General features: G+C 44.2%; 3 protein-coding genes and 1 long non-coding RNA gene across 5 annotated transcripts; all 4 read right to left on the reverse strand.

The window, feature by feature from the left end:
• Positions 1-629: 629 nt before the first annotated feature.
• Positions 630-1,155, reverse strand: LOC123050538 (uncharacterized). Its single transcript, XR_006423785.1, has 2 exons — positions 963-1,155; positions 630-859 (listed from the first exon to the last, which is right to left on the reverse strand). It is a non-coding gene; the product is annotated as an uncharacterized lncRNA (long non-coding RNA).
• Positions 1,156-2,386: 1,231 nt separating this feature from the next.
• LOC123055090 (probable carboxylesterase Os04g0669500) lies at positions 2,387-5,240 on the reverse strand. The gene is made up of 6 exons (XM_044479010.1): positions 4,919-5,240; positions 4,760-4,812; positions 4,535-4,658; positions 4,320-4,441; positions 2,819-2,926; positions 2,387-2,700 (listed from the first exon to the last, which is right to left on the reverse strand). Exons 1-6 carry the CDS (start codon positions 5,199-5,201, stop codon positions 2,599-2,601), a joined length of 792 nt encoding a protein of 263 aa, XP_044334945.1. The 5' UTR covers positions 5,202-5,240; the 3' UTR covers positions 2,387-2,598.
• Positions 5,241-5,559: 319 nt separating this feature from the next.
• LOC123055091 (probable carboxylesterase Os04g0669600) lies at positions 5,560-7,814 on the reverse strand. Its single transcript, XM_044479011.1, has 6 exons — positions 7,337-7,814; positions 7,179-7,231; positions 6,408-6,531; positions 6,200-6,321; positions 5,997-6,104; positions 5,560-5,909 (listed from the first exon to the last, which is right to left on the reverse strand). The coding sequence occupies exons 1-6, from the start codon at positions 7,512-7,514 to the stop codon at positions 5,766-5,768; spliced, it is 729 nt and encodes a 242-aa protein (XP_044334946.1). The 5' UTR covers positions 7,515-7,814; the 3' UTR covers positions 5,560-5,765.
• A 3,368-nt stretch (positions 7,815-11,182) lies between these two features.
• LOC123055093 (probable inactive purple acid phosphatase 2) lies at positions 11,183-15,779 on the reverse strand. 2 transcript variants are annotated; one of them, XM_044479013.1, is made up of 3 exons: positions 15,002-15,779; positions 13,358-14,626; positions 11,183-12,641 (listed from the first exon to the last, which is right to left on the reverse strand). In XM_044479013.1, exons 1-2 carry the CDS (start codon positions 15,692-15,694, stop codon positions 13,385-13,387), a joined length of 1,935 nt encoding a protein of 644 aa, XP_044334948.1. In that variant the 5' UTR covers positions 15,695-15,779; the 3' UTR covers positions 11,183-12,641; positions 13,358-13,384. The 2 variants fall into 2 exon arrangements, with proteins under 2 accessions (XP_044334948.1, XP_044334947.1); XM_044479012.1 differs by lacking the exon at positions 11,183-12,641 and having other exon boundaries at positions 13,242-14,626; positions 15,002-15,778.
• Positions 15,780-16,325: the final 546 nt, after the last annotated feature.

A 16,325-nucleotide genomic window follows, 5' to 3' on the forward strand; every position in this document is an offset into this window, starting at 1 on the left:
TTTTTGGTTGTTGTTTCGAGTGGCCCTTCATGTTTTTTTTATGATTATGAGTATTAGAAAGTATGAGTAGATTTGTTGATCTCCTTGTAACTATCCATTTTTTAGGCTTCATTTGGTTTAGAGGAATTTTGTAGGAATTCTAAAGGATAGGAATTTTGCAGGAAAAATTCTTTTAGATCCCTTTGAATTTTAGGAGTTGACTCCTATTCCTATATAGGATAGGAACCAATCCTTCACATTTTAAAGAAAAAAATAGGCTAGACTTAATGAAAAAGTTCCTATCGTATGAATCATGTGACATCTCTTTTCCTATAGAAATTGAGATACATGTCATCTCATTTTCTATAGTTTACTTTTGGGGGTTTATAGTTTTTTTATTCATGCGATTTTCATGTGTTATGATCAAAGGAAGCCTCAGTTTCCAAGCGATGGACAGAAGTTGTCACAAGAGGCAACGCTGCTCTATTCATTCGATATTAACTTGTTCTGATGATAAACTGTCAAAGAGAAGAGGGGGGGAACTTGCATTGCACGGCGCGCAAGGACCAATCGTTTCATCCAGCATATGCAATTGTACGAAGAAAAGGATGGACATACACGCATGCATGGTCATACAAGTTTAACAGTCATGATGTGGAAGAAACATGTATTAATCCACTCGTAGGTACAAACATTTTCTCTGACACCTGCATACGTATACATATATAGATACATATCGTTTATTTCTCATGAAACTAAGAACATGCGTGTATGTATAAATATGTTGTAGAGTACTATAAGTATTCCCCGGGACCCATGAATTATGGTGGCGGTCCAGTTGGATAACCCATTGAAGGATACGAGCCCTTGTAGGGATCACCTGAAGCAAGCAAAGAAGCAAAGCATTGATCATGTTTACATGTGCAGACACACATACAGAGGGAGGGAGGGAGAGAGAGAGAGAGAGAGATGAGATCCGGTACCTGTTTCCTCTAGTTCCCTAGCGGCAGCAACCTCCATGGCGAGGAGGAGGAAGAAGAAGGCCACGAGCATGCACAAGACAAGCTGGGTTTTCGCCGCCATGGCCATCTTTGGTGTGATGTTTGTTGGCGCAGGAGTGGTTGCTGCCCTCTGCACTCCCTCCTGCCACATACTTATATCATACCGTGAGTGGATCGTTTCCATTTCCTGGTCAATGTTACTGGTGAGATTTGGACTGTTTGCGTTCCATCATTACACCAAAGTTGAACAAGACTGCACGAGTCTCCGCTGCACGTATATTCATTCATATCTATAGCTTGCGGCCGCAACAAAAGTCCAGGGCATGCATTGCCTGGTGATCAAAATTTCGTTGGTTCTCGCTGAAATGGTCATGGTAAGCGCGGCAAATCAATCAAACTGCCTGGTCTTTAACACAATAAATCAAATTACGACTCTCCGTGTAGCTGTGGAAAGGAACACAAAATGGCCAAGGCCTCTGACTCGGCCATAGAAAGGGAAAATGATGCAAACCAGAACCACAATCATCAACGCCTTCAAACGATTTTGCCCATAAGGAACGCATCCGCAGGGATAAATGATTTTGTCCAGAAGAAACGCATCCACAGGGAAGAGGACATAAAGTTCTTCTCTTTGTAGCAAAGAAATGAGCTCCATTTACACAAATGATCAGAAAGGACACGGACTTGGCCACTTGGGTATATCCAATGCCGGGTTCTGTCGTGGATTTAACACGGCAGATGCATTTGAGAAAAGACTTAGGTGTGGAGTCATCGCAACGTAGGTTAGCTTAAAAGGGTTAAACGGGACGAGAGACACGACTTTACCCAAGTTCGGCCCCTCACCAACGAGGTAAAAACCTACGTCCTGTTTTGAGTTGTATTGATTGGGTATCGATTACAGGGGAGCAGAATCGCTTAACCTAGCTCTCAATTGATTGTTTATTGGGTTAACCCGCCGCAGGGTCTCACCTTTATATACACAGGTCGAGGCCCTGGGCATACAAGAGTCCGGGTCGGATCATGGGGCCGGGTCTCATACCATCTTCTGGGCTTGGGCCTCCGGTGGCTCACCACGTAAGTCGCCCTCCGGGTCTCACATCTTGATCTTCTAAACCTACTTAAGGCCTCCTTTGTAAGTCGCCAACAGTCTAACCCGGCCCAGACATGGTGGGTCTCATCATGGGGTAATATCCCCAACAGGTTCAGAATCTTAGTGGTATCTTTTCTAACAAGAAAGGACAAGTTCTACTACATGCCGTGCATACAATGTATGATATGCAACCAATGTAATGATACACTGAAAAGTGTGGAACTGAAGGCCACAATGGGCAGTATCGATGGGCACAATCTAAGGAGAGGATACCCGCACAACGGTATCCAGGTAGTACCATGTGAAACCTACAGGAGAAAAACACAACACACCGCAGTACATAATTTCCTGGAAAATCAGTGATGCATCCGCAGAGACATTCATGAGCATGACAAAGTCTCAAGAATAGCTTGGATCGTCCGAGTTCATCAATATAGTAGGGAATACAGGTTCAGTACGGCTGCATTAGCCAGTTTTGCTATAGTGGGGGGGGGGGGGGGGGCGTGGGGCGGCCCAAACTGATGGACGTTAACTTTGCTTATCTTGCGAGGCTTTGAGACGACCCTTGATCCACGCCTCAAGAGAGGATAGCTCTTCCTTTGCGATTGAGTGGCCTAGATCTGGGTATGCCTGATAAATGTGCATGAGCAGTTGAGAGCTCAGATAGGAGGAACCGGAAAATTGTATGAAGAAATATAGAACCAAAGCTTTGCCTGGAGAAGGGGAAAACGAGGATGTAGAACATTACCTTAAATTCACAACTGATGCCTGCACTTTGCAAAAAAGGTGGGCCAGCCTGACCGGCTTCAAATAATACCACTTGATCAGCGATTCCATGCGACCACAGAATAGGTGTCTGAAAAGTTCCGGGAAAAAATTCAGCCAAACAAAATTAATGCTCTTATAAAGAATACAAATTTACTCTCAAACTCCTATTCATATATTGAAGGGTTCATCTAGCATTCTTCAAAGTTTACTAATTTTTTTGGCAAGTGCTCCCTTCGATCAATCAGGCTAATTGCATCAAGCATGTTTAACAAATGCCTGCAATCTGCTTGTTTTTATCCATACATTCTCGTATAGAAGAGTCAACGCTATATGATTTTACTGCAAAGACTATTAGCATTGCTGAATGTAATAGGTTAAACAGAGTGTCAGAGATCATATTATTCACAGGTTCGTGAAGGTTTACATACGAAAGAAACATCACCAAAGTAGAATTGTTGATGGCATCCTTCAAAGTTCAATGCCATTTATCTTTTTTGTGGACATAGCGTTGTTGACTGGTTAAAATACAAAAGTTGATATGGTGTAATTATCATTGTACAGTCCTAAGGTGGGAAATGTCGCTTCTTCCTCCTAAATGTAATAATTTTATATGTAAGGTTGGATCACAGTAGGTATATTGCCATATTTCTAATCCAAGAGGCAGCACTGGATATTAAGTGTTAGGTACCAACTATGAAATAACTGAAGTTAAAATATAGTGAATTTCATTTGGGAACATTGAGGGTCGGAACATTTTGGTCTTTCAGCTGTTTTCACAGACTAGTTCAATCTAATATATTAGGTGCCAAAACTATACTTTCATAACTCAATTGTTGAGTACGCTCATGTTGATCAGGAATTATTGCAAAAACTACATCGTTTTGTTCCAGGTGTAGACGCAATCCAATTAAAATTGAAGAAATCTTTAGATGAGGGATCCTGGGTATGGCCATACTAGTGTAGGCAGAGTTCCGGCAGTGCTCGGGCACGTGATAAGAAATATTTCTATTCAAAAAGCAATGACTAGGCTGTACATAAACATCACCAACCACATCTCTTGTTGACTAGTGTTCAAGTTTATACCAACCAATGAATTTTGGCTTTCTCACATCTTGTGACTGTGTGCTAAAACTAAGGAGAAGGCTATATTTCTATTCAAAAGGCAATGACAAGGCTGTACATAAACATCACCAACCTCATCTCTTGTTGACTAGCGTTCAATTTTACACCAACCAATAAATTTAAGCTTCCTCACATCTTGTGACTGTGTGCTAAACTAAGGAGAAGGCATCAAGAGATAAGAAATATTTCCATTCAAAGGCAATGACAAGGCTGCACATAAAGTCGTAAACATCACCAACCACATCTCTTGTTGACCAGCGTTCAATTTCATACCAACCAATAAATTGAAGCTTACCCAACATCTAGTTATTGCGCGCTAAACTAAGGAGAAGGCATCAAGGGATGACTGTGTGACATACCTTCCTTGCTTCGGGTGAAATCCTCTCAATGACCGACGAACCGAAAGGGACCCAACCACTAAACACAGCACCGCCACCTAGCGTCTTCGGATAAAGCAAAACACTTGCTAATGTCAGAGCACCTGCAGTTTGACATAAAATCCAATACTTATCAATTAACGGCACGGAATTTTGCCATCTTCAGAATATATCCAACGCCCATGCAACAATCCTACCTCCCTGACTGAACCCACACACAAATATGTTGTCAGGATGGATGCCGCCGGCCACCTCCCTGTCGATCATGGCGTGCACATTCTCCACGGCCTTAAGAACACCACTCTCATCTTGCGGCGAACCCTAATATTTACAGATTTCAGCAAGATGAGTTTCTGATGTTAGTTACTTGTCTCTCATCCGCGGATACAAGCGGGAGGGAGCGGGTGAATGAGTGAACTCACAGGGCTCAAGGGCAGCTCGTGGATATCGAACCATGACGGCATGACGGCGCCATCTGCAAAAACAACAATTTTTCCTCAAAATTAGATGAAGCGAAGGACCATTCCCCTCGAAATTCGATGAGGCTGTGAAGGTGGGAGAGACGAGGAGGGGAGGCGTACTGTTGCAGGAGACGGGGGAGTTGGGGGCGGAGGGGAACGCCCACTTGGTGTGGCGGAACTCCGGCGCGGCGAAGAAGGTGCGGATGGGCTCGTTGGCGGGGCCGGAGTCGCCGAGGCCGTGCAGCCACAGCACGAAGCTCCGGTTGCGGGCCGCCATGGGGCCGGGGACGAGCTGGTCGGGGAGGCGGGGCGGCTGCGCGCGGCGGCGGAGCGAGGCGGCGAGGAGGGAGGCCGCGGCGATGGCTGCGGCGATGGAGAAGAGAAAGCGGACGCGTCTACTCATGGGTCATATGGGCCGGGCCGGGCCGAAGTAGCTCGTCAGCCTGTGCGCTTGTGCTGAGTGGTAGAAGAATCACTGCCGTTGTCTCAAAAAAAGAAGAAGAATCACTGCCAATCAGAAGTAAAAAATTCTCAAAAAAAAAATCAGAACTAAAAATTTACCCGATTTTTTCTACCAACTATATTACATTCAGATAGCACTACAATTTTAACTGTAGAAATAGGGTTAAATATCTCGGTACGATCGCAAAGATAACACGAATAAGAGAACATCATCGATGAGCCGCCATGTCAGATTCACGTGACAGTTAATCGGAGCATCAACGAATAACAGAGCAAGTTATCAGGCACACGAATTGAGATGGCTAGCAACTGGTCAACTGTATATCATAATCCTTCCGTTAGACCTTCAAAAATAATCCTTCCGTTGGATATCATAGAAAAGTCTTTCATTGGATCATGTTCCAAAGCATTCGTGTGGCATGATAAACTCATATTCAGGTCACTGGTGTAGTGGAAATGTACTGCCACCTAGAAGTGATACCCATAAAATTGTTAAGTATTCTAGCTAGTGGAGATCTTCGTGGTTCGATGATGACGATGATGGCCTTGCATCTTTAGTTCCTTGAGAGATCCCTAGACGATCGAATATCCATCGTCGAAAATACTGGAGCTCTTCATCCACAAGCAAGTGCCCAAGGGTCGGATAAGTCTGACAATATTGAAGAAAAATAGTCAGAGAAGCTAAAACCGAAGCTCCAATTCAACGGTTATGACTTCAAGTATGCTTTTGTACCACCTTGAATTCGCAGGCCATGCCAAGCTCTTGGAGAAATGCGCACCCGGCATGCCCGGCTTCGAATAGTACCACCCCGTCTGCCATCCCATGGAACCATAAAACCGGCGTCTGCAGGTTTGCGAGAATTCAGAGACAAGACATTTGCAAGAGGATTCAGCTACGAAATATATTTAGCTTAACAGTGGTTGCTGGGCTGTTGTTACCTTTCTGGCTTCAGGTGTCACCCTGTCAGCAAATGATTTGCTCAGAGGAACTGAACCACTGAAAACAGCACACCCACCTAAAGTCTTGTGGTAGAGCAGAACACTTGCTATGGCTAGAGCACCTGTGGAGACAGAGTGGAAATCAAAATTCCGTCGTAAGTAATGTCTTGAAGACAGAGAAGATTAGATGCATATTTCACCGCCGTACCTCCTTGGCTTAATCCACAAACGAAAATGTTTGTAGGACTCGTCCCGGCAGCCACTTCTTTGTCCAACATTTCGTGCACATGCTCAACAGCTTCCAGGACTCCTTGCTCATCTCTAACAGTGGTCTATGAAACAAAGTGGGCACAATGAGCAAAGTACATAATAATAATGCTACAACAGCAAAACAGGTATTGGCCTGTAAATGTTTAGAGACTTTAGGTTAGTTTATCTGTCTTCGTCATATTCTGAGTTCTAATACTCTGCTTTTGTAACTTGTACACTGATCTCTTTGAATGGTCATGAGGATTCTTAAAACGGTCAATTTGGCGCAAGCGGTCTGTTATGTTGCGAAGCGCTAAAAAACTTTATGTTTTAAACCTTCAAACTTATGAGAGTCTGATTTCATGTTGTTCTGAAGTGACAGTGCAAAAGACACTAAACCTTACAGTCTTATTCATTATATTCTTCAACAATATTTACTTTGTAAATTGACAGCATAGAGCTCCGGCAGTTCCATTCTACTGATTATTTACTGGAGGGGGAGCAGTCTCAGAAACGAAGTGCGAAGCAAGCTTCATTTCTGACAGCAAATAAGACTAGCCAATTATTTTAGCAACAAATATAAGACACTGAAGAGAGAATGAAAATAGGCAAATGGCTACTGAATCACTCGACAGTAAGCAGTGAACTGAGCAGGAAATTGCAGCGGTTGTTTCTGAATCACTCAAACAGTAAGCGGCTATTTCTGGGGGTAAACTGAGGAGAGAATTACAGCGGTTATGGGGACCTCCGGGATGCCGAACCACGCATTGAGCACCACGTCACCTGCAGCAGCAACACCGCAAATCGATCGAGCAACTGAGTAAAATCGCAGCTTTGTTTGTTTCCCCGTCGAATCAGGAACAGCAAGTGTTGGGTGAGCGCGCGTACCAACGCAGGCGATGGGGGCGGTGGGGAAGGTGAGGCGGACGGCGGGGGCGGCGGAGAAGTAGGGCGCGATCTGGGCGCGGCTCTGCTCCCCCGTCTCGGCGGAGCCGTGCAGCCACAGGACCAGCCCGCCGGCCCTCGCCGCCGCAGCAGCAGCAGGAGCGGGGGGAGGCGCCGCCATCTGGACAGCGCGGAGTCACCGATCGGTCGGCGGCGCGGCTGGCAGTGCAAAGGGGCGGCGGTTTGTGCCGATGAAGGGTGCGGGCAGGGGAAATAGTGCGGGCGTGGAGGCGTGACGACGATGGCGGCAGCGTGCGGGGCGTGGGCGCGCCGTGCGGTTCGATCGGATATACCCTCACCCTACCCCCGTGCCGTTGAGTTTTGGCTCTGGAACCATCGCCCGCTGGCGGGATGGAGCGACGGCGAAGGGCGCCGGCCGGCAGGCGCCGCCGCGGGTGGATTGCGTTGCTTTTTTTTTTTACGGGGGATTGCGTTACGCCCCTCAAATACTAGTTCTAAAAAATTAAAAAAAAGCACTACCTCCTAGTCCCTTCGTATTTAGTGTCATATTTTGACCATGATTTTAACTAATAAAATATAAATATACTTAGTACAAGTAATATCATCGTAAACTAGGTTCAAATACAAATTCAAAATATAATTTTTGGTGACATGAATTAACATTTTGTTAGTTAAATCTGTGGTCAAAATTTAACGCAAAAGTGGACCAATAAATCAGGACGGAGGTAGTACACCCCTAACATAATTCGACCAGTCACACAAAATGTGCCTTATCACTGAGGAAAAGAACACAAAAATGTGTCCCAGTATGTCTCTGGAACCACGGAAGCTGGTAAGAAATACTCGACTTTTTCTTTTGTGGAAACATATACTCGAGTATGAAGTTTGCATTCATACAACTATTCTATTACAAGTAGGTTACTGGCGGGACCTCTACCTCGATCGGAGAAAGATGCAAGTCCCTGTAATTTGAGTGCCTTTTCAAAAGGAAGTCTCGTCACATACAAAATCACATATTGTAATGCTAAATTTAGAGAAATGAACCTGCTCAGGCGATCAGGATGACGCTAAACACTCTACCTGCCGGTAGAGCTCACGCGAGTTATTGATTGCTATGATATGTTTCATGTTTCTATCATGGAGCATGGTATTTCCCTACACAAAACCATATTGTCAACTCGCTAGACGACACTACCAAAGCCGCTTGAAAAAGTACCATAAGTAAAGAGCATAATTAAAAGTGCTAGCCACAACTGCAGATAAGCAAAAATAATGAGATGCCTTCCAGTTTTTTTGTTTTCCTCCCATATCTCATAGCTAGAAGATATATTAGATGGGGATGTGAAGAAATGTAAGTTTATAGCATGAATCATTTGCGAGGATTATCACACTAGACCTACACATGTTGTTTTGTTTTCAAACAAGTTATGAAAGCGTATATATAGCAGAGGGGTGTCATTCTAGAAGGTGCTCATTTGTTTTTGAAAATAGCTCATGCAGAAACATCTTGACTTCATGTATATTATTTTTGTTGTCACTGAAGAATTGTGAACACAAGGTACACTTAAATGATGTAAAATGATATGAGTGTTTGGTGTTAGCTGTGGTGTAGTGAGAAATGCATGATGAAAAACACGAAGTCGCAGGCCCCCTAATCTCTACTATTAAAGGAGAGTTCGGTCCGTCACCTCCACTCCAATTAATCCCCTTTCCACAGGCGTCTCCTCCCACCGGTTCGCCTCACCTCCTTACTCGGTTTTCTCTCCTCCTGCCCACCCCCATTTTGAATTACTCTTTATTTTGTCTGATGCCGTACGAAATAAAAACCAATGTAAATAGAGTACTTGGAATAATCTATACCAAATGGTACATTCCTAAAATAATGTCATGCATCTATTCAATCAAATCAAAGCTCAACTAAATCAAAACTTTCCTAGCCTTACCCTACCCATACCAAATCAAATAAAATCTTACCAAAACCTCAAATAAATCAAAACATTTCTCTAACTTCCCCTAACCATACTCAAATCAAATTAAATATTACCAAAATTTGGAATATGATGACTGTAAGGTATATGTCAAAAGAGACTGATGATGAAGTGCTAAAATATGTATGCCCCCGAACCAACACATGGGAAATTAGCTAGTAAGATTTAAATTCCACCAACTCAATATAACACATTTGGTATCGACTGAGTGCCTATGATTCGACTTAAGAATTTGAACCAAAAGATGAGTGCACACTTTGTCATTGCCAGGGGGTGTCATCCGAATAGGCGGAGTTCCCAATCAGTCGGTGGCGCGGAGGTTATATGTTGGTAATGGTGCAGGGAAGGGGAAAATCACTCTCCCTAGGGCATGTGTTGTGCATATGTGATTCTGGACGCTGAGGATGCATGGGTGTGCTAGTGTTTTACCACACAATATATCCTAATATTGATCCTACCTTCAGTCTCTCGAACCATTGTCCAACAATGTTGACAAAGGGTTTTGGGAGGGGATCCATGGGATTTGGCGCTTACTATTTTAGATGGAGGATGTTCACATTGATTTTTATTTGCCACTAGTGCAGTTACAAAGTATCTCATAGGCTAACCTTACCATTTTTACATCGGTAAAGCAAAAATGTGTCAAGTATGTCTAGCGATCCATCAGAATTGCTAAAGTACGAGTGCTCAATTTTTAATTCACATATTATCAACAAATCATTCATTCACATGACTTTTTGCAAGATCCATTGGGAAAAGATTCAAGTGCCTATAATACGAGTGCCTTGTACAAAAACGTGTTACAAGGACATATTCATATTTAAAATAAACTTAGAGAAATGAGATGGTTCCCGTCTTGTAACTATCTTCATCATTCCGAATGCTATGAACGGGTTCCATTTTCTGTGGTGAAAGCATAAGATAATTTCACTAAGTGGCGTCGGTCTGTTTGAAAGGCGTACATGATACCACACATGAAGATTCTTTGCTTTCCTCCGGTATCGCCTAAGAACTCCGTAATGCCAAAAAATGAGTTGCAAGACTTCATGGGCCAATAAGGCCAAGTTTAGTAGTTCACAGCATCAAACTCCAAATAGTTCTCATAATGTTGCTGCCTTTTTTTAGAATGCATTGGGTATTACCTTCACTAAATATTTTGTTATTTCATATAGAAAGCTTTTGTCAATTTTAAGATCATCACATCAAGTTGATATAATAATCTTGAAAACACCCACGACCTCTCAAAGGATACACACAACCAGAAAAGTTTTAATCAAAGTCACAGATGGACTGATGGCAGTCAATCTGAAGACTAGATATTGGGAGTGTTTTTTTTTTTTTGTAATTATTGGGAGTGTCTATTTGATAACTGACTGAAAATCAATCGGACATCATTCAAATTTTCGACCAATAACAAAATGACACTTTTATGTATCTGTATGGCCATATTTTTGTCCATGCTCAGTACTTATGTCAACGCTAAATGACTCCACACAAACAAACCTTACCGGGTTGGAACAGGACCCGGGTTCAAACAGATCAATCGGCTAAAACTACAGCCATAAACCTACGGCTATGCAGCCCAAAAGGCCATAAACCATCAACGCATTAAGGGCTCCCAACAAAACGGATTCAACCAAAATCAATGTACAGAAGGGCTGCCATAAAACATGCGCTTCTAAATCCACAGGTCAGAAAATCATCCCGCCCAGTACATCTAAATCCTCTGCATCTTCTCTCAGCTCAAAACAAACAGATCAACACCACCAAAAGTATCCATCAAATAAAATTAGATGAACATATCACAAAAATCATAGTGCTGTTTACATGGTAATTAATGTGCTCACAGTGCTGTTTACACTGAATTTACAGTCATTCGACACTGTAAGCAGCCATTTACAGTTCTATTTACACAGAACTTACGGTCATTCTTAGAAAAAATTACAGTTATATTAGTACCTAAAATTACTGTCACCAATTTTAGAAACCTAAAGTCAATTTACGCAGAACTTACAGTCATTATGTGCAAAAACTACAATGATATTAACACTGCAAATCATCCTTACAAGTGTCTCTAGAATCACTCTATGGTCACAGGATAGCTCTATTTGTAAGATCCCATTACTACTCAGAAGTTCTCTAGGGGAATAAGGGCTGATAAATACAGTAGATCACATGAGTAGTAGTTCTGTCAAAAAAAAAAATCCTCTCTAGCATTGCTAAGGTTCAACAGTAATAAATCTGACAGAACAAGCAAAAAGAAGAGCCATGGGTATTGCTCTATTGGAATGTGAAATCCTTTTGACAGAAAAACACACAAACATGCATCAAGCTATTCCCAGTGACACCTGCATAATACAAATCCTTTTAGCTAACTGTAAAAAGGGAAAAGCAACATAACGAGCGGACTAGAAAATTAGTGTTACCTGACATAGTTACATGCATCATGCTATTCACTGTGACACATACACATTAAAATCCCAGTAAGCTCACTGTAACACTGGGGGCAGCAAACAACTTAAAAGTCGATGGTTCAAAATTACTATAGCTTTGCAGGAGAATTACAGCTCTTATTGCACTATATATAACAAAGAAGATGCACTATAAAAAAACAACAGTAGTTTAGTATCGAGCAGCAAACAACTTTAAAACTATGGATCAAAATTACTATAGCTTTGCATGAGTTTTACAGTTCTTGTTGCACTGTAAATAATACTCCCTCCGTCCCATTATATAAGAGCGTTTTTGAAACTACACTAGTGTCAAAAACACTCTTATTTTATAGGACGGAGGGAGTACTACAGAAGATGCACTGTAAACAAATAACATTAGTTTAGTATCCAGCAACAAACAACTTGAAGAGATGGTTAAAAAATACTATAGCTTTGCATGAAAACTACATTTCGTGTTGCACTTTAAATAATACAGAAGATGCACTGTAATGCAATAGTAGTATAGTTTCAACTGGGAGTGGCACACATATTGAGGTAAAAACACTAACAAATAAACTACAGTCATGCGATCTACTGTATCTTCTTGCTTGGGAATGCACTGTAAAAAAATTACAGTTCTTGCAACCATAGTCTTCAAATATCGTGTGAAGGGGCCTTGCAAATCACATATTTTTTACACTGTAAATGGCACATAAATGCACTGTAAAAAAAGTTAAACCTTGAAGGGGCCTTGCAAATTATAGTAGCCCTGATTGGGATTACATTTTTCACCACATTGGAGAAAACATTGCCAGAATAGTGAGTAAAGGTTGTTGAAACAGGAACATTGGTAGATCTCTTACACTTCTACAGAAACAGAAAAGAAAAAAAGAAAAAAAAATCAGAAATAAGTGATAAAAATAGAAAACAATCTCTAAAACTAAAAGTAACAGTACTAGTACACCCAAGTTTACACTCAGCTAAACCAAGTAAATTCTGCTGCAATAATCATACAATCATACGATACATTACTGAAAGTACTGAAAAAAAGTAACAAGAAGCAGATTGATAAGACAAGTTCAGAGAAACAGGAGAATCATAACTGCAAAAATCTGTATTGGCGGGCAAGAAGCAAATTTTCAGAGTCAAGAAGCAGATTGATAAGACAAGTTCAGAGAAATAGAATTAGAACAGCAACAAACAAGGCAAAAACAGGAACAGCAACTGAGAGCTCAGAATGGAAATCGCCATAGAGTCTCCCCTGTCCATGCTCTCAATGTCTTTGCTTGAACTGTCGCTGACGAAGGGGTAAAAAGAAGACAAGCTACAGAGCGAACAGAGAAGTTTCAGAATCAAAGGGAAAACAGGCAGCGACACGGGTTAATGGGAGCCCATAAACACATGAGCGAGCCTGCTAAAACAAATAACCAAGCGAGCACGGACGAATCGCTGCGTAAGGATCGAACGGACACAATATCCAACTGAAAACGAATTGTTTTCAGTCAAATGAAAATTAGCAAAACCGTAGATACTTTAGTTGGTGCCTAGGCACTCTGTTACAGTGTAAAAGAAAGAGTAATTACCAACACAATCGAGTAAGGGTGAAGTAATTAGGATTCCTCATCTTGTACAGGACTCCATCGTGCCGGGTCCGTCTTCCTTCTAACAGCAAAGCCAGCCATGAATCCGAGCAGCATCGCAAGCATCACGCTGCCGGCAATTCCCAGGTATCTCATCTTCTTCGGCATCGCACCGACCAGCTTATCAGGTGCGCTGTCGGTATCGACTTGCGGCGACAATATTTCAACCATGTCATGGACTTGCCCATCATGGTTACCAATGTATGTCAGTGTCAACTTCTCCCTTGTGGCCACAAGTTTTGCGTACCCGAATTCAGCGCCACGGTACATGGACCTCTGCGGCTGCGGGAATATGGGGACTTCGGGGTGGTCAGGTCTCGGTTCCCAGCTTGCTTGGTAGTCCTGCCCAGCCATCCCGATCACAACATGCACAGGAGCACCAGGGTCCACGAAGCTCGACGAAGTGTTAAGGCACTGATAGTTCTTCATGGGGCAGAACCTCTCATACCTGTGAACATGCCCCCACAGAGCGAGTGTCACGCCGTGTTTCACAAAGAGAGGCTCCAGATGCTGAATCATCTGCTCCCTGTGAGCCGTGTCCTTGGACTCGTTGCTTGAGGTGTACATCGGACGGTGGCCCTGGAACACGACGAATGGTGTTCGACTCCGGTTGAGGCGCTCGAGGTCGGCTTTTATATAGTTGTATTGATCACTGCCATGAGTGAAGTCAGTCTCAGTAGACATGTAAACAAAATGAACAACACCTGCGTCATAGGAGTAGTAGAGATTCCGGGTGTCAGGAGCAATGGTGCTGGTAGGGAGAGAAGAATTTCCAGGCATTTTGAACTTGATGCTGTATGGTACTCCGCATTCGCCGCCAGCATCATTCCCACCATATATGTTTGCAGCCCAGGAGGGTTTCCAAGGTTGGGAAGGCCAGTCATACTCATGATTCCCAATGCAGACATGGTATGGTGTATTGGCAGCAATAGGCTCAATCTGTTCAAAGAAATGATCCCATAACCACGCATAACCCTTAGCGTAGCTGATGTCACCGATATGTGAAATGACCGCAGGTTTGTCGTTAAGGGCTTGGAGATCACGGAGAATCCATTTCACAGTTGACAGACTTTCTTGAGGTGTTCGAAAGTAGGTGTTGTAAGGAACGTAAGTGCCCAGATCACCAAAGAGGAATGCGATGGTCTCGTTGGCCTCGGTGTCGCGTGAGATGAAGCTGTATGTCTCACTCCAACCTCCTAGATCATTGCCAACCTACGAAAAACAGTTCAAAGTTCAAAAAATTAGGTGAATGTGGTATAGGATGGAATACTTATACGGAATGCTGGTGATGTTGGATGCTCATTATGGTTAGAACTTGAAACTATGAGCTATGAAAAATAATTCTTGCATCATAAACTAGACTATGTATCAAACTGAAGCTAGTGTTCTAAAACGAAATTTGGACAACTTTCAGACGATCCCGTATGAAATTAAGTACTCCTACATCATAAACTAGGATTTCAGACAACGAGCACAAAATTAGATCACAATGTCGCTACCTTGTAGAAGCACAAAATTAGTACTGGAAATAAAACTTTCAGATCACAATGTCAGCACAAAATTAGTAGTAGTTCACCAGGTCGCTACCTTGTAGAAGTACCTTGACCCAGGCCGCAGCCCCTCCATGACGCCGTCGAAGACGAACCCAGGGTGGCGCCACCCGACGCTATGGTTCGCCGGGTAGCCGCACATGTGGCGCTGCTCATACGTGCTCGCCTCCGCCGGCACCTCTTCCCACTCCTCCTCGCGCCGGCCGGCGGGCCCGTACCTCACCGACCTCCTCCCGCCGTCGCCGCACACGAACATCACCCGCATCTCGTCCGCCTCGTCGGTGAACGCCAGGTGCAGCTGGGCGGGCCGGGCGCCGGATCCCTCGTAGGCCACGTTGCCCGAGACGGCGGCGCGGCGGCTGGCGTCGGGGAGCGGGTCGACATGCTGGTCAACGCGCGGGTTCCGGCCCGGCGGGCCCCGGAAGAGGCGGAACTGGTAGGGGGCGCGCAGGTCGGGCAGGCGCGGGAGCGTGAGGCTGCCGGCGCCCGTGGCCCAGGAGGCGGAGGAGTTGAGGAAGAGGAAGCCGAGGTAGTCGAGGTCGCCGGAGGACGGCGGGGAGTAGACGGCCACGTAGTCGAGCGGGCTCGGGTCGGGGAGGTTGGACCATTGGAGGGTGACTGCGTGGTCTGGTTTGGTCGGCTTCGCCGGGGTGGCGGTGAGGGTCGTGATGGAGGTGGGCTCGCCGGCCGCGAGGTGGGCGGCTAGAAAGAGCAAGGCCCAAGGCGACATTGGAATGGCTCTGCTCGGGAAGCTCAGATCAGTTTAAACACGATCGCGATTCATCCGAGTTCAGTTGACTCAACGGGTCGGATACACGCAACACAGCTTACTTTCCCCTCTCCCTTCTCCTTCTCTTTCCTTCCCTTTTCATATAAGCATCCACGGCCGGACTTGTCAAATCTGGACCTTCAAATGCACAGACGCATCCGCGAAAACTGTCCGATCATGTCTCAAATTTCACTTCTCATAACCGGAATCTCAATTAATATACCTCAAATCCTTACAAACTCATGCAACTATGTAAATGATGCATTACACACATCGTCTGACTACTACATCAGGACATTGCCATCAGACTACTAAAATTTGGCATGTTTTACCTACATGCTAGCTCATCCATGGCTGCTCTTGCCCTTCCCGGCTTCCTTGTCGTCCCGCTCGCGGAAGTAGCGTTAAAAGCGCAGTATGGATCGAGCCGGATCTATTCATTGCTGGAGTTGTCTGACCCGTCACTGTCCTCCTTCTCCTTCTTGGGTGGGTAGTCCGGCCATGGCACGAACCGCCCGATTCTGCTCTCGGGCAAAGGCGCACGTGTTCCTCTGCTGCCGCTTCTTTACCATGCAGGCGCAGATGGCCTCCT

The sequence above is a fragment of the Triticum aestivum genome, chromosome 2D, assembly GCF_018294505.1.
Source record: "Triticum aestivum cultivar Chinese Spring chromosome 2D, IWGSC CS RefSeq v2.1, whole genome shotgun sequence".
In the NCBI taxonomy this organism is placed as follows: Eukaryota; Viridiplantae; Streptophyta; class Magnoliopsida; order Poales; family Poaceae; genus Triticum; species Triticum aestivum.